The sequence below is a fragment of the Hemibagrus wyckioides genome, linkage group LG14, assembly GCF_019097595.1.
Source record: "Hemibagrus wyckioides isolate EC202008001 linkage group LG14, SWU_Hwy_1.0, whole genome shotgun sequence".
Lineage (NCBI taxonomy): Eukaryota > Metazoa > Chordata > Actinopteri > Siluriformes > Bagridae > Hemibagrus > Hemibagrus wyckioides.
The window spans coordinates 20,280,585-20,306,324 of record NC_080723.1 but is presented as its reverse complement, the minus strand read 5'-3'; the positions used below and the strand labels follow the sequence as shown (position 1 = coordinate 20,306,324).

At 40.2% G+C, this 25,740-nt stretch overlaps 4 gene segments (V, D, J or C); 2 read left to right on the top strand and 2 right to left on the bottom strand.

Annotated features, from left to right (window-relative positions):
• Positions 1-2,372: 2,372 nt before the first annotated feature.
• On the bottom strand, positions 2,373-5,267 carry LOC131364494 (probable non-functional immunoglobulin kappa variable 6D-41). The segment is given in 2 exon segments: positions 2,373-5,083; positions 5,194-5,267. Coding segments are annotated over 2 exon segments (420 nt in total).
• A 12,329-nt stretch (positions 5,268-17,596) lies between these two features.
• Positions 17,597-19,137, top strand: LOC131364605 (immunoglobulin lambda constant 6-like). The segment is given in 3 exon segments: positions 17,597-17,625; positions 18,107-18,159; positions 18,722-19,137. Coding segments are annotated over 3 exon segments (402 nt in total).
• Positions 19,138-21,055: 1,918 nt separating this feature from the next.
• On the bottom strand, positions 21,056-21,738 carry LOC131364604 (probable non-functional immunoglobulin kappa variable 6D-41). The segment is given in 3 exon segments: positions 21,056-21,417; positions 21,528-21,596; positions 21,714-21,738. Coding segments are annotated over 3 exon segments (456 nt in total).
• An 82-nt stretch (positions 21,739-21,820) lies between these two features.
• Positions 21,821-22,986, top strand: LOC131365148 (immunoglobulin kappa constant-like). The segment is given in 2 exon segments: positions 21,821-22,093; positions 22,477-22,986. A coding segment is annotated over 1 exon segment (315 nt).
• The last annotated feature ends 2,754 nt before the right edge of the window (positions 22,987-25,740 follow it).

Below are 25,740 nucleotides of genomic sequence, written 5' to 3'. Positions count from 1 at the left end.
ATTCTGTCCCCCAACTTCCTAACAAACTGGGATATGCAAAGAACATTTTTTCACTGTGCTGTAATTTAAATGTGACAAATAAAAGGCTTCTTAATCTTCTTCTTCTTCTTCTTCTTCATCTTCTGCTTCTTCTTCTTCTTCTTCTTCTTCTTCTTCTTCTTCTTCTTCTTCTTCTTCTTCTTCTTCTTCTTCAGTAGAGCCACTCTTGGCTAACAGATTTGAGGGGTGTGGATAGACAGAGACCCATGAACACTGCAAAACTGACATCCTTTACCCTGTGTACTCTCCTCTCACCAGATTAAGGTTGCTGGGACACATCCCTGGAACCAGGTCTGGACCAGGTCAAATCCGCATCTGCAAGATGATGAGTTTGTTCAGGTTTAATATGTATTTTGGGCATCAGATCTGTGACGCGTCTAGAACTTTGCAATGAAAACCATTGCTTTATGGTAACATTAAACTTATTAAAATGAATAAAACTGCTGAACATGTTGCAACAAATAAGCATGTTTTCAGACTTAAATAAGACTATGTGAAAAGCAGCTCTAAAATAAAATAGGTAAGGTGGGGAGGTTTTGGTTCTTCAGTCCATCTGTTCATTAAAAAATTGCACTACTTGTTTATGTTTACATATGTGCAAATAATTATGCAATTACAAAAACAACAACAACAAAACCACTGGATTTGGTTTTATAAAATACCGTTCAAATTTATTCCAAATAGCTGATAATTTCGAACCCTACACAGGGAGTTCTTGTGAGTGGCTAGATCTGTACTGATTCATAACAGATGATGAAGCATGGAGATTGCTTTTGACTTGCATGAGGATAGATGTTCCACTGCCACCTGGTGTTTGGGACAGTGTGTGAGTAGTTTTATGTCCATTTTATCTCAGCCAAGTCTGGTTCTGTCGAAATACAAATTTACTTTGGATTAGTCTTTTGCGTTTGCAATTTTTATCCATCATAAAGTATTTATTATTTGGTTCAAATCTTTGTCACGGTTTCTAATTCAGATCCATGTTTCTGTTTCATTATTCTTTCTTGCTCTAGTTTTCATTTTCCTGTAATGAATTAGTTGTAGTGTAGATACAAGCTAGGTTTTTACAGGTGCTTTATTATTGATCTGCTTTCATTATCAGTGTCTACCATTGCCTTTACCCTTATTACATATTCTGAACTAATGGAAGAGCCCCTATGAATTATTTATTAACTTTAATGAATTTCTTAAACTGGAAGGTTTATTTTAGTCTGTTATGCAAATTATAACAGAAATACGATGTGAAAGCGAACCTGCTCACACAGTTATATAAAGGAACAGTTACACCCTGTGAAACACACACACACAAACACACACACACTCTCTCACTCAGTGTGCAATGGCATGAAACTCTGACTTGCATGAGTCCCAGAATAGATCAACACTTTCAGCAGATGTTCATGCTTCTTCAGCCAAACTCACTCAAGCACAACACACTGCGCTGCACTCGGCCTGCTGTTAACTTTCCCCAATCAGAAGCCATGAACAAGGAAAGCTGACTCCTACTGAAGGCACAAGATGCTGCTTTCAGGTCTGGTGAGCAGGAAGCCTACGGTTCATCCTGAGCAAATCTGAGAAGGGGAATTATGAAAGCCAAATACGAGCATAAAATGCAGTTAGAAAGAACGTTCTGCAGCCTTTGATATGTGTATCACAGCCATTGTTAACGCAGGTTGAAAGGCGTCATTAAGGACATCTCTTACTCCTATCATAGACTTCTCCTATCCAAGAAACACTAAAAGAGCCTCTGCTGCCATACCAGCAGGCTAGGGAACAGCTTCTTCCACTCAGCATTCAACATACCAAACTCCTCTCAACGCCCTTAATCCCCTATATCCTCTCATATAACACCCGACACCGCTTCTGCACTCAAATCAGCTTACATAACTGTACAGTTTACACACACATCCCTACTTCTGCACATGGACTGACCTTAGCACTGTGGAAAGTACTACCTCAACTCCACTTACACACTTGTTAACTTCAGTGTATTGTTTTTCTCATTGTTATCCATGTCTCCAGGCTCATCTACACAAACTATCACTCATTCATAGTCACCACTTTTCCTATTTCTAAAAACTGAGTGAAAGTGTCATATTGATGCACCCTTCTAGTCTATCTGAAGTCAGTTCTTTATGACGCTGTGGTATAAAGGTTAGCCAGGTGTTGAAACACTGCCACTGTTGGTTTGGAGGATAAAATAAAATGTACGGTTATGAGTATAACCCTGTTGTATGTAAACTGGATAACCACCAAGATCCACATTTACTATCAAGGTTCCAAAGGGACAAGTAGCTTTTTCCAAGAAGGTATCTAGATGTTAAAATGCCACTCCTGGTTGTTATATCCATTAACTCATGTGAACTATGTTAAAAAAAATTGTATATTTTGCAAATGCCCTTAGCCAGCAGCTTATATTTATACAATTGGGCAGTAGGACCTTGTGTCACGAGGCCTGAACGCCAGAGGGAGCCGTCGCCCGAATATTAACTGTTTCTGTTCACTTCCGGTTCTATGACTTATATAAACCGCACGCTATCCTAGTTTCATTGCGAAGCATTGTTTCCTTTGTGTTACCTGCCAAGCCTTGATTTATCTATAGTCTCATTTCCTCGTGTATGACCTTGCTCGTTTTTCTTCTGACTTCGTTTCTTGGACTAGCGTTTTGGTTTTGACTTTCTCTTCATTGCTTTCTGGTTTTCGACTCTATCTTTTCTGTGACCTCGACCAAGATCTTAGCCTTTGGCCCTTTACATCATCCGCGTATGGATTCTAATACCCCTACGTCTGACGCTACGTTACACCTTGATCAAGGGCCCAACAATAGCAGCTTGGCAGTGCTGGATTTTGAGCGAACAACCTTCTCAGCAGTAATCCAATGGCTTAACCACTGAGCTACCACTGTCCCTAAGATAAGAGATATCAGCCTAGATAATCTAAGCTAGAATTATGTGCTTTTAGCTAACATAACGTGCATAAAAATAAATTTGTACAATCTGGTTGCTTAGCACTGTACCTGGCAGTGTTGCTAGAATTTAAGATAATTTATTATTGCTAGTGTTTGCTAATCTGGTTAATATGCCAAAACCACTGAGAAGCTGTGAGGCATATTTGACTCACCGACTAGAGATGATGGTGTACTCATTCAGTTATAAATATCAAAGCTGATACAGTAAAGTGCAGTGAACCTATTAAGGAAATACAAATTCATGGTGTTATATTACAATATCACAATAACAGATTGGAATAAATAAATAAATAAAAAATTAATACTCAGGTAACAAATAAATAGTATGTGCAACTAATTGCTAAATGTTAAAGCAAGGAACTAATTAAAATATAAACTTAATTAGAGTTAATATTAATGCAAATAGTGTTCTATTATCAGAAAATGGTCATGAGACAGAGCAGGACTTTTGTAATATAATATGTAAGGCTACATATAATATTTTCAGTTCATCTGGATTTTCATAAATGTTCTCAGAACTTCTTTTTTGTTTACCGTTACTTGCTGTGCAACTTGTGCTTTTTATTTCATTGCTTTTTAATTACAGGGTCGGAGCCTTTTTTGGCGCTTGAAGCATGATACAGTGCAGTGGATTGTTCAAATTTTCACCCCGCCTTGATCTTTTCTATATTTTGTAGCGTTAAAGCCTGAAATGGACTTAATAGCTATACATTAAGTAAGCCAATATATTGTAGTGGGATGAAAAATAAATATTAGTTTGCAAGTATCAGTATAGCTGCCAAAATTATTTACAAAAAAATACGGCACTGTCTCACTGGGCTGGATGAGACCTACACACACACACACACACACACTTTGGTACTTTCAGTGCTGCAGAAATCTTGTATCTTATCTTGTATTTTAAAATATTTCATTAACCGGTTTTATGCTTCATAATTGTGGAGTATTTTATAGCCTCCTGGTGGTCCAGTGGCAGGCTACCGTGCTCTCTTTGCTGGGCCCGGGTTCGAATCCCAGGGCAGAGACGTAACCCAGCCACTGAAGAGTTAACTCTCAATGCCGGCCCCAAGCCTGGATAACATGGGAGGGTTGCTTCAGGAAGGGCATCCGGTGTAAAACCTGTACCAAATCAAAACATGCAGACCAAATGATCCACTGTGGTGACCCCAAACTGGGAGCAGCCGAAAAAACAACAACAATTATGGAGTATTTTATGTAGACTGATGAGAGTGTGATGTGTAAAAGGGTCTGAAAACTTTCGATATTTACGGTATATGCACTGGAATTATATTAAAATTATATAATTTTAGTTTTAATATATAGTTTTTTTAATATAGTTTTAATGCATAAAATGTCTCTAAATGTCCATCTACCTTAAATGTAGATTAGTTTTTAGTGTAAATTAATTGCAGTTTAATGCAGTTTAGGGAAATGTATCTGAATATATGGAGAAATAGTTCAAACCTACTAGACCTGCCTCAATGCTGACATGTCACCCTGTGTTTTTACTCTTAATGCCAGAGTATACATTAATTATTAGTCCTCTGTACTTATACACAATAAGTCTCTATTAACTCCATAACTTATGTAAAATTGATTATTAGGTGTGTATGTGTCAGGAGTGTGTCTCATAGTGTCATTGTGCAGTACCACATCGTCCATCTCAGCACCTGCAGTCACTCCCAGCTGCAGCAGTTCAGTCTCTCTACAATCTGACTGAGGGAGGTTTTTGTATGACTCTATAACACTGTGTGAACCAGTAGCCAGAAATGGAATGGTAACTCTGACAGTAGTAATCTCCTGCATCTTCAGTCTGGACTCCACTGATGGTCAGAGTGAAATCAGATCCAGATCCACTGCCACTGAAACGAGCTGGAATACCTGACTGTCGCTGATTTGCGAACTTAATCAGGAGTTTAGGAGCTTCTCCAGGTTTCTGCTGATACCAGTGTAGCCAGTCACCGTTTGAGTCTCTAGAGACTGCCTGACTGGTTCTACAGTTGATGGTGACTGTTTCTCCTGGAAGAGCAGATTTCACTGCAGGAGTCTGAGTTACTGTGACTTGACCTCTGCATTCTGAAAAATACACAATAAAGCAGCATGAAACTGAAATATTCTAATAGAAACAATAAGTGTATTAGTATGAACAGATCATTGTAGAGATAAAATATGAAGCAGTGTCTGACCTTGAGTCCAGAGGATCAGTGTCCAGATGAAGATGGGGATCAAAGTCATGGTAGCTGTGGGTGAAGTTGCTGTAGCAGCAGCTCTCAGTCATGAAGTGTTAAAGTCACAGCGCTATAAACACTCCCAGAGCACTGAAGCATGTGCTGCCAATGCAAAGTGTCCTCTAAGTATGGAAACACCTTTACCACATTCCCCCAATCTTACTGTCATTCTCACACTACTACAGAGATATTGTGTGTTTTTCTTCTGGAGTCAAATTAAAAATGTCTGGAAAATACATTAACATACATTAATAAATGAATTAAAGGTCAAACTTGATCAATTGTTTAAACTTGATAGATTTCTTTTATTTCTTAGAAATTCTCAGTAGATTGGAGAATCTTTCATCCTAGCAGCTGTCCATCTTCTGACATTCATTGTGATTTCAACTCCAGTCAAGACTTTTATTCATACAGTTGTGTTCTGTAGCAGAACTACTGAACTGTGTGTGTGTGTGTGTGTGTATGTGTGTGTGTGTTCACTGTAGTGTGACAGAGGTTTTTGTACGACAGCTTCATAGGAATGTATCACTGTGAATCACTTTTGGTGGAGGAACCAAACTCATTATAAAAAGTAAGTACCTTTTTTCCAAAGGCTCAAAGATGTATCACTTCATTTATAAAATTCAGTGAAATCAAAATTACTACAAGATACTAATGTTACATTTATATAAAGAAATAGATATTTTCTGTAAAAAGAAATGTGATGTAAAGAAGAGAGAGCGGCTTCTATGGAAGTTTTGCTTTTGTGTCATTTTAAAAATTCTGTCTTTTCATCTCTTTTTAAATTTCATGTGAAACATTAGATTTTATTTGATTAAATTTTGTTTTGCATTACTGTAATTCATCACAATGAAAATTTGTGTAACAGCATAAACAATAATGGTTTATTGTTGATTTCGCATTAAATCTCAAATATTAAACAAATATGACTTTAATAAGAATTGTGTCCTGTTGTACAATGTGCAGATAAACTACTGCATCTGCTCTACAGCTGTTAAACTGAAGGACCAAATATCACCATATTCAGTATGATAGAGTTCACATTAACATTAATCTAATTGTGTGTGTGTGTGTGTGTGTGTGTGTCTGTGTGTGTTCTACAGCTGGTCCAGTGGTGAAGCCCTCCGTGTCTCTGATCCCTCCCTCCTCTCTGCAGCACTCTAATGAAACGGCCTTGATACTCTGCCTGCTCTCGGCCTATTCTCCACAGAGGGCGCTGCTGAGCTGGACCGTGGATGGTGCTGAGGTAAATGAAGGGGTTCTGACCAGCATAGAAGAACAGAAGAACGGCGTCTACAGCCGAAGCAGCACCCTGACCCTCAGCAAAGAACGCTGGGAGGACGCAGAAGTGTTCAGCTGTATCGTCTCCCACCATGACACCACTCATGTCGCCTCGTTCCGAAAGAGCCGCTGTGAAGTCCACTAGAATTCAAGTGTACGCTTTAAACCATGCTTAGCAGTCTGAGGTGATGTCAGTGGTGTAGCTCTGCTGAAATAAAGCTTCAATGTGGAAAGCAGGTCTCCTTTTTCATTAGTGAAGTGTCTTTGGCAGAGATTTGGAACAGCACCTTTAACAGCAGGTCGAGTGCAGCGCTGTGTGTTGTGCTTGAGTGAGTTTAGCTGAAGAACCATGAACATCTGCTGAAAGTGGTGATCTATTCTGGGTCTCAGAGCTCTTCATGCAAATCTGTGTGTGTGTGTGTGTGTGTGTCTGCTTTTCACTCTTCGGTCTGCCTCTGTGTGTACTACCAGGTGAGGAGTATCACTTTCACTTCTTATTTCTCTGATTGGTTGGAATTTGCATCAAACTAACAGATTTAAGAGAAAACAACAAAAATGTGTTTTCTCTGTTTGTAAAGGAAAATAAGAATCTGGAACAGAAAGACACACCTAGTGTTTTTTTTTTTTTTCATTTTTGGATCATCTAGTACTTGTAGTCATAATGCACAATAGGGGTCAGGACAAAACAAGAATTTATAATCCAGAAACTAGAATCTAAAATAAGAACTACTGGGATGAGGTAATAAAAAAGAATAAAAGAATCATATATATCTGTAATGAGGCCTATTCAAGATCAAAATCTCCCACACACACACACACACAGTCATATCTGGCTTGATCGGAGCTTGATTTCTCTGACGAAACACATGATCTAGAAAAAAAGCCCTGAATTCAAAAGTACTAAAATGACTCTTCCATCGTAAAGTATGAACAGAGCAGGTGATGTTCTACACATTTCCTCATCTCTTCCTAATTATTTAGAGAAAATAATGGGGTTTTTACACCCAGTGAATAAAAACCACAGGAAAAGAAAGAACTAATATTTATCTTTATTTAATCTTGCTCAGGGGTGTTGCTAGGCATAAAATGTTCTACTGGGACACAGGCCCCCATCACTCAAACCTTTAGACAGTTTAACCAAAAAAGGATTAGTTTGCTTTTATTCATTAAGACTAGAATTGCTTTCAGCCTCTTAGTGTTTGCGTATTGCACTGTGCAAGGTTATAACATACTATTCAGTCTTTCAATTAACTTTAATAATTGTCATTTCCATAACTCCCATGTCTTTTTCCTTTAAGTAAAGAATGACCCCATAGGTGTCAAAGTTATGGGTATAACCTAGGCATACAACCAGCCACAAACCTACAGAATGGTGAGTGAACTTATGGTAGCTTGATAACGTGTCTTATTCCCAGTAACCTGACATCTTTCATTACTCACTCTCATCTTTGATCTCTGTTTTTCTACCTCTGTTTGTTAAAAAGAACTTTCGGATATCAATTTACAGAAGTCAGTAATAAAACATGATACACAATATAGTCACAATAGTTTGTCATATTGTTTTAAAACTTTCTTTAGTTTCAAACGTAGCCTATCACTGTTCTTCTTCTTTCATAACACATGCTGATGCACTGACTGTGTAGCACCCACAAAACACAGAACACGGAGCTGGGAACATTAATTGTCACAGATAAGACCTTATAAATTCGCATTCGAAAACTACTTGTAACCGCAACAACTGCAACCAGCTGGTTGTGTGTAGAGTGCTTCAGTTCTAATATGCACAGATGCGTGGTTGCTATGGTAATTGGACCACAACTAGAGCTTGTAATAAGAGGTTTTATTTTACTGGAGTACAGCAGATCATTACAAAATGTGGAAAATGAGTCTAGTCATTGCCCCTGTTATTGCTCATGTAGTGATGCGTCTGGCATCATTATCATACATCCTGAATATGGATGTAGTTAATAAAAGTGAAAATTTAATAAGGTACCAAATTATTCAAAATAAAAGGTGAATGAGTTGAACTAGAATTAAATGTGTTTTTTTTCATGATTTTTTTGTTTTTTTCATGATTTGGATTTGTATGCTCTGATTTCTTATAAAATGGACATGGGGTCACAACTTCTAGAGCTAAGCCAAGGAACTAACACAGTGTCTGATTATGCTGTCCAATTCCAAACACTGGTAGCCCAGAGTGGTTGGGATGATACTGTACTACCATCTGTTTTAAGAAAAGGACTCAAATTCAAATTTTATTCGTCACATACAAAATCATACACAATATGACATGTAGTGAAATGCTTATTACGACTGTCCTACATTTGAAGAAAAATATAAAGTAAAGTGTGTGGACCAGAAAAGTATAGGGATATAGGTAATAAATATATATATGGAAAAATAGGAAGAATAAAAACTTAGTAGTCTTACTAAGTAGAAATTAAAGACATGATAAATTGATAAATACGAAAAACACCAATAGTTATGTAAAGCTGTTTGTGTATTGGATATACATAATACAAATACAAACAAATATATGTGTATACATAAAAAAAAAAAAAAAATATATATATATATATATATATATATATATATATATATATATATATATATATATATATATATATATATATATATAAAAAGTGTGTATATAATATAAACATAATATAGACATAATAAATAATAATAATATAATACAATATATTATACACACTATATTATATATTGTACATATAATATAATAAAATAATATAATATTATAATAATATAATTTCTATAATATAATAATAATAATAATAATAATAATAATAATAATAATAATAATATCATAATGTAATTGTCACGGGCATGTCGCTCCCCCTCGCTCCCAATCACCGGACTTTTAATTGCGCCACCTGCACTCAGTTCCACGGTGCCTATTTAAAGCGCTCACGTTTTGCCTTCTGCCTGCCTTTGTTGAATAAATATAGCATTCGACTTGCTCTCTGCCTCTTGAGTGTGCTGTGACAGAATACTTGCCCATTAAGAAGAAAGAAAGGAAAACCCACAACTTACTGATAAAATGCAAGCCCCGCACGCCAGCGCACCTCCCACACCAGATCCACAGCAGCCGCCAGCCGAACCGCCTCATGCACCCAACCCGATCGCGGAACTGGTGGCCTCGCTATGGAAAATATTACTGTCCATGGCAGCTCCACCGGCCTGTCCCGTGGCCAAACCAGCGCTATACTCGGGTGAGGTATCGGAATGTCCAGGGTTCATTATGCAATAGTTCCCCAATGACCGCGCGAAGATCACCTTTATACTATCGCTACTGTTTGGTGAGGCTTGACACTGAGCAGAGGCATTGTGGACATCCGAGAGCCCAGCACTCACCTCCCTGGATGGCTTCCTGACCCACTTCAAGGCGGTCTTCGGCACAAGCGCTTCCGCCCTCTCGGTCCATGATGAGCTGTTTAACCTACGGCAAGCCAAGAACACCGTCCGCAAGTATATGCTGCACTTCCACACGCCTGCAGCCTCTAGTTGCTGGAATCAGGTGGCGCTACTTGCGGCATACCGGTGGGGTTTACGGGATCTACGGGGTTTACGGGGGTTGCCGAGATCTGACGGCAGATGGCAATTTATGACGACTCTGCTGACCTGGAGTCCATCATGCTGAAGGCGCAAAGTGTGTCTCAACATCTTGCCACGGTCGATGTGGAGGGGAACAACAGGTCCAATACCTCACCCCACGAGGATTTCTCCGCACCAGAGGCCATGCAGATGGATGAGTACCATCTGTCCACGGGCTAACGTCAGTGGCGTCTCCAGTGTGGACTCAGTTTATACTGCTAAGAGTCAGGTCACTCCATCCCACCCAGTCCATCCTCCATGCCCAGCAGTGAGTACCATCCACCTCAGCTCAGTTCTGACTAATCCACGGTATCATAATGCCACACTAATATTTGGTTCCCATTCCTACTCCGCCAGTGTGCTGTTTGACTCGGGCGTGTCTGGGAACTTCATTTCCTCCCGCTGAAATAAACATTCCTACTGTGCCTTGTGCCCTCACAGAATCACAGAATCACAACCATAGACAACCCATTGGGGATGGCTACTGTACATCACACACAAACTCTTCTAATAAGATGTCAAGTGACAATTATTTCATACAGATACCATTAGTCTATTTGTCATTTCCTCTCCACAAAACCCAGTGATTTTAGGAAACTCCTAGCCAGATCTCTATGACCCTCACATCTCATGTCAAATGAAGAAACTCCTCCACTGGTCCCCTGAGTGTAAAAAACAATGTTTAGTGAGAAACTTATCACTGCCATGCTTTATTACCTCCATTAAAAGTCCTGATGTCCAAGAAAGTATGAGTATCCCCACTGAATACAATGATCTGTTGAAGGTATTTAGTAAAGAGCAGGCCACCAAGTTATGTCCTCACATGCCCTGGGATTGCACCATAGACCTGCTGCCTAACTTCTCACCTCATAAGAGCCAGGCATACCCACTTTCCATCCCAGAGACTCAGGCCATGGAGGAATATCTTGAAGAAGCCTTGGCAAACAGACTCATATGCCATTCGAGCTCTCCGGCTGCTGTTGGTTTCTTTTTTGTAGAAAAGAAAGACAGGGGATTTTGACCCTACATCAATTTTTGTGGCTTAAATGCTACAGTGAAACACCCCTATCACAGGCCACTGGTTCAGAACAGCTTGGAAGATCTTGAAGAAGCCAGGATTTTTACCAAGCTTGACCTCAGGAGCACTTACATTCTCATTAGAATCAGAGAAGGGAAAAAGTGGAAGACAGTGTTTATTAACACCAGTTTGTGTTATGATTATTTAGTTATGCCATATGCCATAATGCCTCAGAAGTTTTCCAAATGATTATATAGATTTTTCAAGAGCTGCTTCACTAGTGTGATTGTATACATAGATGGCATTCTCATTTACTCTCAAACCCAGAAACAGCACATACACCATGTTCGGACTATCCTTCTCTGGTTACTAAGTCACAACCTGTCTGCAAAAGTGGAGAAATGTGAATTTCACTGCATGACAATTTCATTCTTTGGATATATCATCCGCACACAAAGGGTCACTATGGACCAATCCAAAGTCACAGCAGTCATGGAATGGCCCAAACCCATGACCATTAAAGACCTGCAGAGATTTCTGGGATTTACAAATTTCTACAGATGATTCATCAGAGACTATAGCATGGTGGCTGCCCCCCTCACCTCAGTCTTGAGGGGTAAAACAATTGAAGCTCATCTGGAGCAACGCTGCACAAAGGGCTTTCGAGAATTTTCAGACAAGTTTTACAACAGCTCCCATATTCAAACACCCTGACCCTAATATCCCATGGAGGTAGATGCATCAAACTAAGCTATACCTGTGTGCCTATTTTTGCTGGAAACTAATCCCAGCAGAAGTGAACCATAGTATGTGTAACAAAGAACTGTTATTGATCAAGGTGGCTCTGGAAGAATGGAGACACTGGCTTGAGGGGGTGAGGTGCCCATTCCAAGTAAAAACAGACCTTAAGAAACCCTTAGTACATCAAGGAGGCTAAAAAGGTGAACCCCTGCCAGGCTAGATAGGCTCTTTTCTTCACCAGGTTCAATTACACTGGCACATATTGACCAGGTTCCAAGAACTCCAAAGCTGACACCCTCTCCAAAAGACATGACCCACTTAACCAGGTCATAAGCTTAGAACCTATACTTCCACCATTACTGGTCATTGCCCCCATCCACTGATACTTGATGGAGGATATCCAGAGGGGGTTACAAGCAGAACCAGCTCCAACAGAGTGTCCCCCTTTAAAGCAATATGTGCCTCAACCTCTGCAAACCAGAACCATACAGTGGGCCCACAGCGCCCCCAGTTCAGGACACCTAGAAATAAGACATACCACCTTATTAGTTCAAAATGCCTTTTGGTGGACCACACTTATTTCAGACATCAGAAACTTTGTCCAAGCATGCCAGGTATGTGCCCAGTCAAGAACACCACACCACCTTCACAAAGGCCCACTTGAACCCCTGCCAGTTCCTCAATGCCCATGGTCTCACCTTGTGGTAGACTTCATAACTGATCTGCCAAATTCTCATGGTTTCACCACAATTCTGGCAGTCATTGACCATTTTTCTAAGGGCTGAAAGGATTACCCACAGGGATGGATGAAGACCAGGTCCAGAACTTGTATACCATTGTGTGTTAGAATGAAGCTGTTGATGGTCAAGTTAAAGGAGTTCAAGAGAGGGAGAGCAGGCAGGAGGACTGGAAGCCTGTCTGAAGGGAGGTTTCAGTCTAAAATTAGAGGAAGTGAGGAGGTCTTGGGACTCAGGAGGATGACAGATGGATTAGATTATTTTTCAACAGAAACAACATTAAAAGAATGGAATTGTTTAAACCGAGACATTACAAGAGGTGTGTGAGGGTTTGACACACACATGGTCCCTGAATCCACTGTAGGAAACCAGGTCTCAGTCTGCACCAGGAAATAAAGAGAATGAACACCAGGTTTATACAGAAACACTGAGAAAGGGTCTGCGGACAAGAAGAGTTACACCAGTGACTGAGTCAGAATCCAGAGCAGGACCAAAAAAAAAAAGTCAAAAGTCAAAGAAGCTTTATTGTCACTTCAACCATATATAGCAGATGCAGTACACATTAAAGTGAAACAACGTTCCTCCTAGACCAGAGGTGCTACACATAACAAAGACAAAGTACAGTGATGCAGACAAACATAGAGATAAACATAGAGATAAAGACTAAACTATACTTAAGGTGCAATAAAAACTAAACTATACTTAAGGTGCAATAAATAAACTAGACATACAACAGAAGTGCACAGGATGACAAGACAGTGCAGACAAACAACATATAGACTGACTTTTGTGCAGATAGCAGTGTATACAGTGAGTGCAAATAAGAAATTGACATTTTGTGCAAAGAACAGTGTATACAGCGAATGCAAATATTAAAGTGACACATGTAAACAGGATTAATATAAAAAATGTAAAGTGAAATGTAAAGTGACGTGTGTGCAAACAGGACAATTTAGTGTGTGTGTGTGTGTGCCCAGCATAGTTCAGTTCTTCTTGGAACACAGTTCTCAGCTTTTGTGCATGCGTGTTATGTATGTGTATGTGAGGTCATGTCCAGCACAGTTCAGTTCTCCTGTTGAGGTTAGATGTTGGATGTGTGTGTGTGACCAGTTCAGATCAGTTCTCTGTTGAGATACCTGATTGCCTGAGGGAAGAAACTGTTTAACAGTCTGGTTGTATGGGTCCGAATGCTTCGGTACCTCTTTCCGGATGGCAGAATGGTGAAAAGTGTGTGTGAGGGGTGTGTGGGATCACCCACAATGCTGTTAGCTTTGTGGATGCAGCGTGTGGAGTAAATGTCTGTAATAGAGGGAAGAGAGACTCCGATGATCTGCTCAGCTGTCCGCTGAAGGGTCTTGCGATCCGAGACGGTGAAATTCCCAGACCAGGCAGTGATGCAGCTGCTCAGGATGCTCTTGATGGTCCCTCTGTAGAAGGTGTTCAGGATGGGAGGTGGAAGATGAGCTTTCCTCAGCCTTCACAGGAAGTAGAGATGCCGCTGGGCCTTTCTGGTGATTTGGTACTCTTGACAATCTCCACGATGGACCCATCAATGTTCAGTGGAGAATGGTCACTCTTTGGTCTCCTGAAGTCAACCACCATCTCTTTAGTCTTGTCGACGTTCAGAGACAGGTTGCTAGTTGTTGCACCTCCTCTCTGTATGCTGACTCATCGTTCTTGCTGATGAGACCCACCACGGTTGTGTCATCAGCAAACTTGATGATGTGGTTGGAGCTGTGCATTGCTGCACAGTCGTGAGTCAGCAGAGTGAACAGCAGTGGACTGAGCACACAGCCCTGAGGAGCTCCAGTGCTCAGTGTGGTGGTGCTGGAGATGCTGTTCCTGATCCGGACTGACTGAGGTCTCCCAGTCAGGAAATCCAGGATCCAGTTGCAGAGGGAGGTGTTGATGTCCAGCAGACTCAGATTCTCGATCAGGTGCTGAGGAATGATTGTATTGAATGCTGAACTGAAGTCAATGAACAGCATTCATAGGTAAGTGTCTTTATTGTCCAGGTGTGTGAGGGCCAGATGGAGGGCTGTGGTGATGGCATTGTCTGTGGAGCGGTTTGGACGATACGCAAACTGCATGGGGTCAAGAGAAGATGGCAACAGGTTCTTAATGTTTCTCATGATGAGTCTCAATGTACTTCATGATGATGGGTGTGAGTGCAACGTGATGGTAGTCGTTAAGACAGGACACTGGAGACTTCTTCGGAACGGGGATGATGGTGGTCGACTTTAGGCACGTTGAGATGACGGCACTGCTCAGGGAGATGTTGAAGATGTCCGTGAAGACATCTACTAGCTGTTCTGCACATTCCCTGAGCACTCTGCCAGGAATGTTGTATGGTCCAGCAGCTTTCCGTGGGTTAACTCTACGTAGAGTTTTCTTCAAGTCAGCCATGGTGAGACAGAGCACCTCATCCTCTGAAGAAGGGATGGTCTTCCTTGCTGTCATGTCATTACGTGCCTCAAACCGAGCGTAGAAGCTGTTCAGCATATCTTGAAGGGAGGCATCACTGTCACAGGCAGGTGGAGCTGGCCTGTAGTTGGTGATGGACTGGATGCCTTGCCACATGCACCGAGTGTCGCTGCTGTTCTGGAAGTGGCTGTGAATTCTCTGGGAGTGTGCACGCTTTGCCTCTATAATGGCTTGAGACAGTCTAGCCCGCACTGTTCTTAGGGCGTCCTTTTCTCCATCTCTGGATCTTAGCAGTGCACACACCTTTGCGGTCATCCACAGCTTCTGGTTGGAGCATGTGGTGATGGACTTGGAGACAGTCATGTCCTCGATGCACTTCCAAATGTAGCCTGTCACTGATGCCGTGTACTCCTCCAAGTCAATAGAATCACTGTTGGTTGCAGCCTCCCTAAACATGTCCGAGTCAGTGCACTCAAAACAGTCCTGAAGAGCAGAGATGGCTCCTGCTGGCCAGGTTTTAACCTGTTCCAGAACCGGTTTAGAGCATCTGACGAGTGGTCTGTATACTGGAATCAACATAACAGAGATGTCGTCTGAGTAGCTGAGGTGTGTAAACAACATCCAGCGTGTTCGCCCCTCTCGTAGCAAAGTCCACATGCTGATGGAATTTAGGGAGCACTGTTCTGAGATTTGCATGATTGAAATCTCCGGCAATGATAAACAGTCCATCAGGGTGAGCATTCTGCAGCTCGCTAATAGCTCCGTAGAGTTCACTCCGTAGAGTTCCTTAGCAATAGCACTGGGTGGAATGTACACTCCGATAATGAAAGTAGTGGTGAATTCCCGGGGTTAATAAAAAGGTCTGCATCTAACAGTCACAAACTCCACTAGCGATGAACAGTAACTAGAGACAAGTAGAGAGTCTTTACACCATTCCATGTTGATGTAAACACACACACCACCACCGCGAGTCTTACTGCACAGAGCTGCATTCCTGTCAGCATGAAACACAGTTAGCCTGGCTAGCTGAATGGCAGCGTCCAGAACTCTGTCGCTGAGCCACGTCTCCATAAAAACAAAGACACAGCAGTCTCTGTACTCACGCCGTGTAGTTCGCTGGAGTCGGATGTAGTCCAGTTAATTGTCCAGGGAGCAGACATTTGATAGAAGTATGGAGGGGAGTGCCGGCTGGCTAGGGTTTGTTTATAACCTAGCACGGACACCTGCCCTATTTCCGCACTTCCACTTTCTCGTGCACTGCTTCCGTCAACTCTTCTCCCGGCCACCGGCATCAGACAACGCCGAGGGCTTGGGACCTGGTCTCCGCAGCAAGCCAAGATCACGAAGCTTTCTCCGTAGGTCATTGTGCATGTTTTCTGGTGCATGATTCCCATAATCCAGTAGTGTCTGGCGGTTGTACACATGAACACCGTTGTATCTGGTGTCCATATGCCGTTAAAGTCAGGCTATTTCGGGACAATAGCACCATTTTTGGTCCAGAGTGGCCTCTGCGTGCTACTGCTGCGCCGCCATCTTGGACATCTCCAAGTTGACCAGAGTGTAACCTGAAACAGGCACAAGATAGACACAGAGACTGAGCCTGAGACCAGATTAATAACAGCAATTGATTCTGGGTCAGAATCATAGAATGTACTGAGGTTAGGATTAAAGATAGAGACTGTAAAAATGGGAAATGATCCAGTTTGAGTTATGACAAATAGAACAACAGTCTAGAAAACTGCAGAACTATTTGTTTAACTGTTGGATGTGATTGACTGTGTGCAGTGTGGTGTGATGACTGTTGAGCAAGTTTTAATGTGAGTTGTGAGTTAGTGTGATGTGGTTCCTCTCCTCCACAGAGTGTCATTGTCTTGTATCACATCCTTCAACTCAGCACCTGCAGTCACTCCCAGCTGCAGCAGTTCAGTCTCTCTACAATCTGACATACAGAGGTTTTTGTACGACTCTATAACACTGTGTGAGTACCAGATAGTATTGATTAAATGCCAACTCTGACAGTAGTAATCTCCTGCATCTTCAGCCTGGACTCCACTGATGGTCAGAGTGAAATCAGATCCAGATCCACTGCCACTGAAATGAGCTGGAATACCTGACTCTCGCTGATTTATTAACTTAATCAGGAGTTTAGGAGCTTCACCAGGTTTCTGCTGATACCAGTGTAAGTGGTTATTACTATACAATGCCTGACTGGTTCTACAGTTGATGGTGACTGTTTCTCCTGGAAGAGCAGATTTCACTGCAGGAGTCTGAGTTACTGTGACTTGACCTCTGCATTCTGAAAAATACACAATAACGCAGCATGAAACTGAAATATTCTAATAGAAACAATAAGTGTATTAGTATGAACAGATCATTGTAGAGATAAAATATGAAGCAGTGTCTGACCTTGAGTCCAGAGGATCAGTGTCCAGATGAAGACGGGGATCAAAGTCATGGTAGCTGTGGGTGAAGTTGCTGTAGCAGCAGCTCTCAGTCATGAAGTGTTAAAGTCACAGTGCTATAAACACTCCCAGAGCACTGAAGCATGTGCTGCCAATGCAAAGTGTCCTCTAAGTAGGGAAACACCTTTACCACATTCCAACAATCTTACTGTCATTCTCACACTACTACAGAGTTATTGTGTAAATTTTGCTTCTAGAGTCAGATCAAGATTTTCCGGAAAATACTTTTAGGTCTGAGAAACATAAATAAGTGAACTGGAAAGAGAAGCTTAATTGTTTATGACAGATTTCTCTTTCATTCCATGAGGGTTCAGATGGACTACAGAGGAGATGTAGAAGAGACCAGCATTAAAAAGTTATTCTTTAGTATATTTATGTGTCATGTATATTGTGTTTCTGACTGTAGAGATGAATCTCATCATTAATCCATCACTTATCAATAAACTGCAGAGTGACAAATAAAAATCTTTCAGTTGTGTTCTATTAATATAACCACAAATGAACTTAGTGCATGTGTGTTTGTCCGTGTGTGTGTGTGTGTGTGTGTGTATTCACTGTAGTGTGACAGAAGTTTTTGTATGACGGCTTCATAGGAATGTATCACTGTGCGCAACTTTTGGTGGAGGAACCAAACTGTCTGTGGGCCGTAAGTAACCTGTTTACTAATTACTGAAATGGAGTGTGTTCAGATTTATGGTTTTCTGATATTTTAGAGGTTTCACAAAAGGTATCTGACTAGAATAGTTCACTTTAATTGACATTACATTTACGCCCTAAACACATATTATTCATTGTGCAAATTACTGTAACAGTGTTTCACTGAATAATTCTAACTACATTTAATATCTCAGAGACTCTGACTTTATGAACAGATGTCCTGAAGGCTAGAATGTATTTATTTAAATTATAAATATGTTTTAATTAAATGCTGTTTAATCACATTATAAATATTATTAATATTTCATATTATTGAAGGTAAAGTACAGTTAAAATTGAACTTGATGTACAAATGTTCACAATAATATAAATCATTATAGCTGTAAGATGTAAAAGTATTAGAATTGAATGTGAAACGTTTGTGATGCTCCACTGATCTCAGTTCTGCTCTGTAAGATATAAAGGGAAGTGAAACACACACAGTGAGCTGAAACAAAGCCTGAGTGACTGACAGCTGTCCATTCCTGTCTCACCTCTGTGTGTGTGTGTAGGTGTCACCCAGCCCAGTGTGACGGTGCTGCCCCCCTCCAGTGTGGAGCTGCAGCAGGAGAAGGTCACACTCATGTGTGTGGCCTACAAGGGCTTCCCCTCGGACTGGAAGTTGAGCTGGAAGGTTGATGGCAGCAGCTGGAGCTCGGGGGAAAGCAGCAGCACCTCCGTTCTGAACGCTGACGGCCTCTACAGCTGGAGCAGCACACTGAGCCTCCACCCGGAGCAGTGGAGGAACAAGGTGGTGACCTGTGAGGCCTCCAAAGACAACCAACCTACTGTGGTGAGCACAGTGAACACAGAGCAGTGCTCAGAGCTGTGAGATCACACACACTTTACTCAGCTCACCTTCTACTGCTTCACTGTGTGGTACATGTGGCCTTTACTGCTCAAATCATCCTCTCTCATCATTTCATTTGTGTTATTAACATGTGAGCTCACACACTCCTCAGTTTAACTCAGCTCTTCTTCTTAATTATCACCTAAATATGTGTTAAGTGTGTGGATCACTGCAATGTCCTGCTTTGAATTATTAATAAAAGCTTTTGAATCAGTAAACACGCTTGCTTTATATTGTTGATTAAACACATCATACACAAATCACCAATGCATCTGTCTCAGTATCTGCTGTAGAACCTGATCATTCATGAGAAAAACAAATAATAATAATAATAATAATAATAATAATAATAATAATAATAACAATAATTCTCCATGCCATTTTATTCCATACTTTCACAGGGAGCTTTGAGTTTATAATTTTTATATGTCCTGTATTTTAAAGTAACAAAGAATTGATAGAAATCACTGAAAATGTGTTTGAGTGAAGATTGAAGATGTAAAGCATTTTCTTTTCAAATAAATTATGCAAAAGCTTATGATATTTTCCAAGCCCCATCAAATAATCAAATACTGACACAGTGGTTATAGAAATTAAACCATTTTAATCATGACTATATCTCTGTAAATTACTCATACTGTACTAAAATATAAACTTTTTAAACAATGTTAAATGTAATTTTTATTTGCTTAGTGGAATTCCCACAACATCAAAATGATTAGTGTAGTCTTCTGTTTCTGGGAACAAATCTCAATGATTCATTTGGTCACAGTGTCAGTGATCAACACCACCCCAAACTCCACCAAACCCTGAAACATCAAAACCAGGAAAGTCCATCACTCAGGAATGAGACTGTTGGAGCTCCACTGCAACCAGAATGTAGTGAACTGATTGATGTGAACTGATGGAGTAAACATGATAGAAATGTAATATAACTAGATGTGAGGTGGCGTCTCAAACTTCTGAACTCATCAAACATCTTTAGGAGCAAAACACTTCTTTTACTGAAATAAGACATAAGATATTTTGGTGTCTGTTTATCTACTTCTAGAAAATTCTTAAAGTGGATTAGGTTTACTTTTGAAGAACCAACAACATTAATTAGAAAAATAACACAGAATTCTATGAAGACATGCAGCTGAGACTGTTGTCCTTCTAGCCCAGACTAGACATAAGCTGAAAACTTTATATGCAAAAATTAACATCCTTTATCCGTTCATAAATCAAACCTGTCTATGGTTGTTACAGTTACCCTAAACCTAACCCTAAGCATAGATTTGAGAATGAGAATGAATTTGATAAGAATGAATTATATCTTTCATATTTTCTGATACTCTGGAGATAATGTCAAACACCACAGTGAGTCAGTGTGTCCAAACATCAGTACAAAACTAGCAATTATTAGTAAAACTATATCAGCAAAAAAGGAAACCTGACCATTAGGCAGGAATGTTGTGTGTTTTCAGGAGGTAGGGCAGTAGGATTTTGCTGCAAGGCCCATACATGTTTTTGAGCAGTCTTCATGAGCAGGATAGTCTATATGGATTTGGTGTGTGGGGGACGAGATAGAACAGAAATGTACTTGATAATTAGATACTTGATATTTAGAAAACTGTGATGATTTCATTTGTGACAGTAAGTAGTACTATCACAATAGTAGTAGATATGAGGGAATGTGTGCAGTGTGGTGTGATGATGAAGACACAGAGCTACCTAAGACAACAAAGGACTAGGGTGACCATATTACTTTAGGAGTAGTTGTGTGGTAGGTCAGATAGAACAGAAGTGACACTAAGCACCATGACTGTATAAAACTACAAATGTACTGAAGATGATGGACTGTGTGCAGTGTGGTGTGATGATTATTGAGTGATTTCTAATGTGAGTTGTGAGTTAGTGTGGTGTGGTTCCTCTCCTCCACAGAGTGTCATTGTGTCGTATCACATCCTCCAACTCAGCACCTGCAGTCACTCCCAGCTGCAGCAGTTCAGTCTCTCTACAATCTGACTGAGGGAGGTTTTTGTACGACTCTATAACACTGTGTGATCCAGTAGCCAGAGATAGAATGCCAACTCTGACAGTAGTAATCTCCTGCATCTTCAGTCTGGACTCCACTGATGGTCAGAGTGAAATCAGATCCAGATCCACTGCCACTGAAACGAGCTGGAATACCTGACTCTCGCTGATTTGCGAGCTTAATCAGGAGTTTAGGAGCTTCTCCAGGTTTCTGCTGATACCAGTGTAAGTAGTTATTATTATACACTGCCGGATTAGTTCTACAGTTGATGGTGACTGTTTCTCCTGGAAGAGCAGATTTCACTGCAGGAGTCTGAGTTACTGTGACTTGACCTCTGCATTCTGAAAAATACACAATAACGCAGCATGAAACTGAAATATTCTAATAGAAACAATAAGTGTATTAGTATGAACAGATCATTGTAGAGATAAAATATGAAGCAGTGTCTGACCTTGAGTCCAGAGGATCAGTGTCCAGATGAAGACGGGGATGAAAGTCATGGTAGCTGTGGGTGAAGTTGCTGTAGCAGCAGCTCTCAGTCATGAAGTGTTAAAGTCACAGCGCTATAAACACTCCCAGAGCACTGAAGCATGTGCTGCCAATGCAAAGTGTCGTCTAAGTATGGAAACACCTTTACCACATTCCAACAATCTTACTGTCATTCTCACACTACTACAGAGTTATTGTGTGAATTTTACTTCTGGAGTCAGATGGGGAATTTCTGGAAAATACTTTTAGGTCTAAGATGCATAAATAAGTGAATTAGAAAGAGAAGTTTAAAGTTTAAAAAATTGTTTCATCTTTTGGAAATCTTCAGGAGATAGGAATAACTATTGATCTAACTATCTAATGAAGAAATCTTTAATCATACAGTTGTGTTCTGTAAATATAACCACAATTAGTTAACTCTGTGTTTGTGTGTTCACGGTAGTGTGACAGAGGTTTTTATTCGATGGCTTCATAGGAATGTATCACTGGGCACGACTTTCAGTGAAGGAACCAAACTCATTGTGAAAAGTAAGTGCCTTATTTGTTTAATTGTTCATAGATTCATTATGTTATCTTCAAAAAATTGAAATTAATTAAGTGAAACTGATTTACTGATTTACTGCAAATGAATACTTTAAAAGTTTGATATAGAAATGGGTCTTTTCTATTAAAGAGAGAAAAGTGAAACGTGTGAAGAGCAGAGAGCTGTTTCTGTTAAGGCTTTTGTGTTGTTTCTAAAATTCTGTATAAGTCACTTTTTTCACTTTTTCACTATTTTTAAGCTTGATGTGAAATGTTAGATTTTATTTGATTTAATTTTTGCTTTGCATTAATCTAATTAATTATCACAATGGAAATGATAGAGTTCACATTAACATTAATCTAATTGTGTGTGTGTGTGTGTTCTACAGCTGGTCCGATGGTGAAGCCCTCCGTGTCTCTGCTCCCTCCCTCCTCTCGGCAGCCCTCTAATGAAATGGCCTTGATACTCTGCCTGCTCTCGGCCTATTCTCCACAGAGGGCGCTGCTGAGCTGGACCGTGGATGGTGCTGAGGTAAATGAAGGGGTTCTGACCAGCACAGAAGAACAGAAGAACGGCGTCTACAGCCGCAGCAGCACCCTGACCCTCAGCAAAGAACGCTGGGAAGAGGCTGAGGTGTTCGGCTGTACCGTCTCCCACCACGACACCACTCAGGTCGCCTCGTTCCGAAAGAGCCGATGTGAAGTCCACTAGAATTCAAGTGTACGCTTTAAACCATGCTTAGCAGTCTGAGGTGATGTCAGTGGTGTAGCTCTGCTGAAATAAAGCTTCAATGTGGAAAGCAGGTCTCCTTTTTCATTAGTGAAGTGTCTTTGGCAGTGATTTGGAACAGCACCTTTAACAGCAGGTCGAGTGCAGCGCTGTGTGTTGTGCTTGAGTGAGTTTAGCTGAAGAACCATGAACATCTGCTGAAAGTGGTGATCTATTCTGGGTCTCAGAGCTCTTCATGCAAATCTGTGTGTGTGTGTGTGTGTGTGTCTGCTTTTCACTCTTCGGTCTGCCTCTGTGTGTACTACCAGGTGAGGAGTATCACTTTCACTTCTCATTTCTCTGTTTGTTCAGAATTTGCATCAAACTATTAAAACAGGTAATAAATTCCAAATACATTACAGAATAAACAGATTTAAGAGAAAACATCAAAATGTGTTTTCTCTGTTTGAAAAAGGAAAATAAGAATCTTGAACAGAAAGACACACCTAGTGCTGTTGTTTCATTTTTGGATCTTCTTATACCTGTAGTCATAATGCATAATATGGGGTCAAGACACAGATACACAGAGAGAATGTAGACAGATTCATCCTCATGTTAAAAATACAGGTAGGAACAGGACAAAACAAGAATTTACAAATTATGATCCAGACACTATAAGCTAAAATAATGACTACTGGGATGAAATAATAATAATAATAATAATAATAATAATAATAATAATAATAATAATAAAGAATCATTTATTATATCTTTAAAGAGGCCTATTCAAGACCAAAATCTTGTCCATTTTTACACACACACCCACACCCACACACACACACACACACACACACAAAGGCTTGATCAGAACTTGATTTCTCTGACGATACACATGATTTAGAAAAAAAGCCCTGAATTCAAAAGTGCTGAAATGACTCTTCCATCGTAAAGTATGAACAGAGCAGGTGATGTTCTACACATTTCCTCATTTCTTCCTAACACTTGCTGTGGATTGAGAACACAGGGCTGTCTGTCAGCCAGCATTTTAGCCTGTTATTTACAGAAATTCATCAGGTTTTTACACCCAGTGAAAAAACCACAGGAAAAGAAAGAACTAATATTTATCTTTATTTAATCTTGGTGTTGCTAGGCATAAAATTTTCTACTGGGACACAGGCCCCCATCACTCAAACTTTTATTAAATGCCTAACGTTCTGTATGTACTCTGCTTTCACAAACATAATAAACACCATCAACCGTGAAATGTTTTTTCCCCCCAAATTCTAACGTCACGTCAGACAGCCTGAACGTTTTAGACAGTTTAACCAACAAAAGATTAGTTTGGTTTTATTTATTAAGACTAAAATTGCTTTCAGCCTCTTATTGTTTGCATATTGCACTGTGCAAGGTTATAACATACTATTCAGTCTTTCAATTCACTTTAATAATTGCAATTAAAAAATGTTTAACTAAAATGGGGTAAGAAAATAATTTGCTAAACTCCCATGTCTTTTTCCTTTAAGTGAGAAATGACCCCATAGTTCATGTCAAAGTTAAGGGTATAGCCTTGGCATATTTTGCAACCAGCCACAAACCTACAGAATGGTGAGTGAACTTATAGTAGCTTGATAACGTGTCTTATTCCTAGTAACCTGACATCTTTCATTACTCACTCTCATCTTTGATCTCTGTTTTTCTACCTCTGTTTGTTAAAAAGAACTTTCCGATATCAATTTACAGAAGTCAGTAATAAAATATGATAAGTCACAATAGTTTGTCTTATTGTTTTAAAACTTTCTTCAGTTTCAAACGTAGCCTATCACTGTTCTTCTTCTTTCATAACACATGCTAAAGCACTGACTGTGTAGCGCCCTTACCACCTGATGAGGGGAGATGTGAATAGTTAATAAAACACAGAAAATGGAAATGCTGCTTCACCATCAGAGTCTCTGTATTGCCCCCTTCTTAAATAGGTGAACACTTCCCAAGGAAAAACTATTAAAGCAATACATTTATCATTCAGGCTGAGCAGGGAACAGTAACGTGGGCACCAAGGAGAAGGACCGAGAGGAAGCAGGTATGTGAAAACAGTTCTTTAATGAGAAGCACAGTCAAAAAAAAAAGCATAAACTAAGATAAACCGAAACTGGAATTAATGGAGCACTAGGCAAGGACAACGGAACTGAAGACGCATAGACATACACCAACATAGGCAGGAAGAGCAGACTCTAGGAAAGTCGCTCTAACACTCGCCGCTGACTCTGGCGAGTGAGAGTGTTAAATAGTGTCTGGGAAATTGGGTGCAGGTGTCAGTGCTAGAACTCGGGTTATTTGGGGACGTGGTAGCGTGGCTGAGGTTGGTGCATCCTTGACAGGAACATTAATTGTCACAGATAAGACAGTATGAAGTCCATTCAAAAACTACATATAACCAGCACAATTGCAGCCAGCTGGTTCAGTTCTAACATGCACAGTTCACATGCATGGTTGCTATGGTAATTGGACCACAACTAGAGCTTGTAATAAGAGGTTTTATTTGACTGGAGTACAGCAGATCATTAGTAGTAAATGTGGAAAATGGTCATTGCCCCTGTTATTGCTCATGTAGTGATGCGTCAGCATTATCATGGCCCAGAGACAACAGACTGCTCTTAGTTAATCGTGACTTAAGTAGTAAGCAGATAGTTACAGGAATGTTGTGTATAACATTCAGACAATTGTGAAGGACCTAATGATGTAAAATTCATGTAACATTAAATATGCTTAATCATTTTGGAAAAAAGCTTCACCATAGCTTGCTTTTTGTTTCTGTATTCTCTGCATGTGTTGTGCCATGCCTTTCCTATATAGTTAATCAAAGTGAAAATTTACCAAAGGTACCAAATTATAAATTACCAGGTGATTCAAAATAAAAGATGAATTAGTTGAACTAGAATTAGAAGTC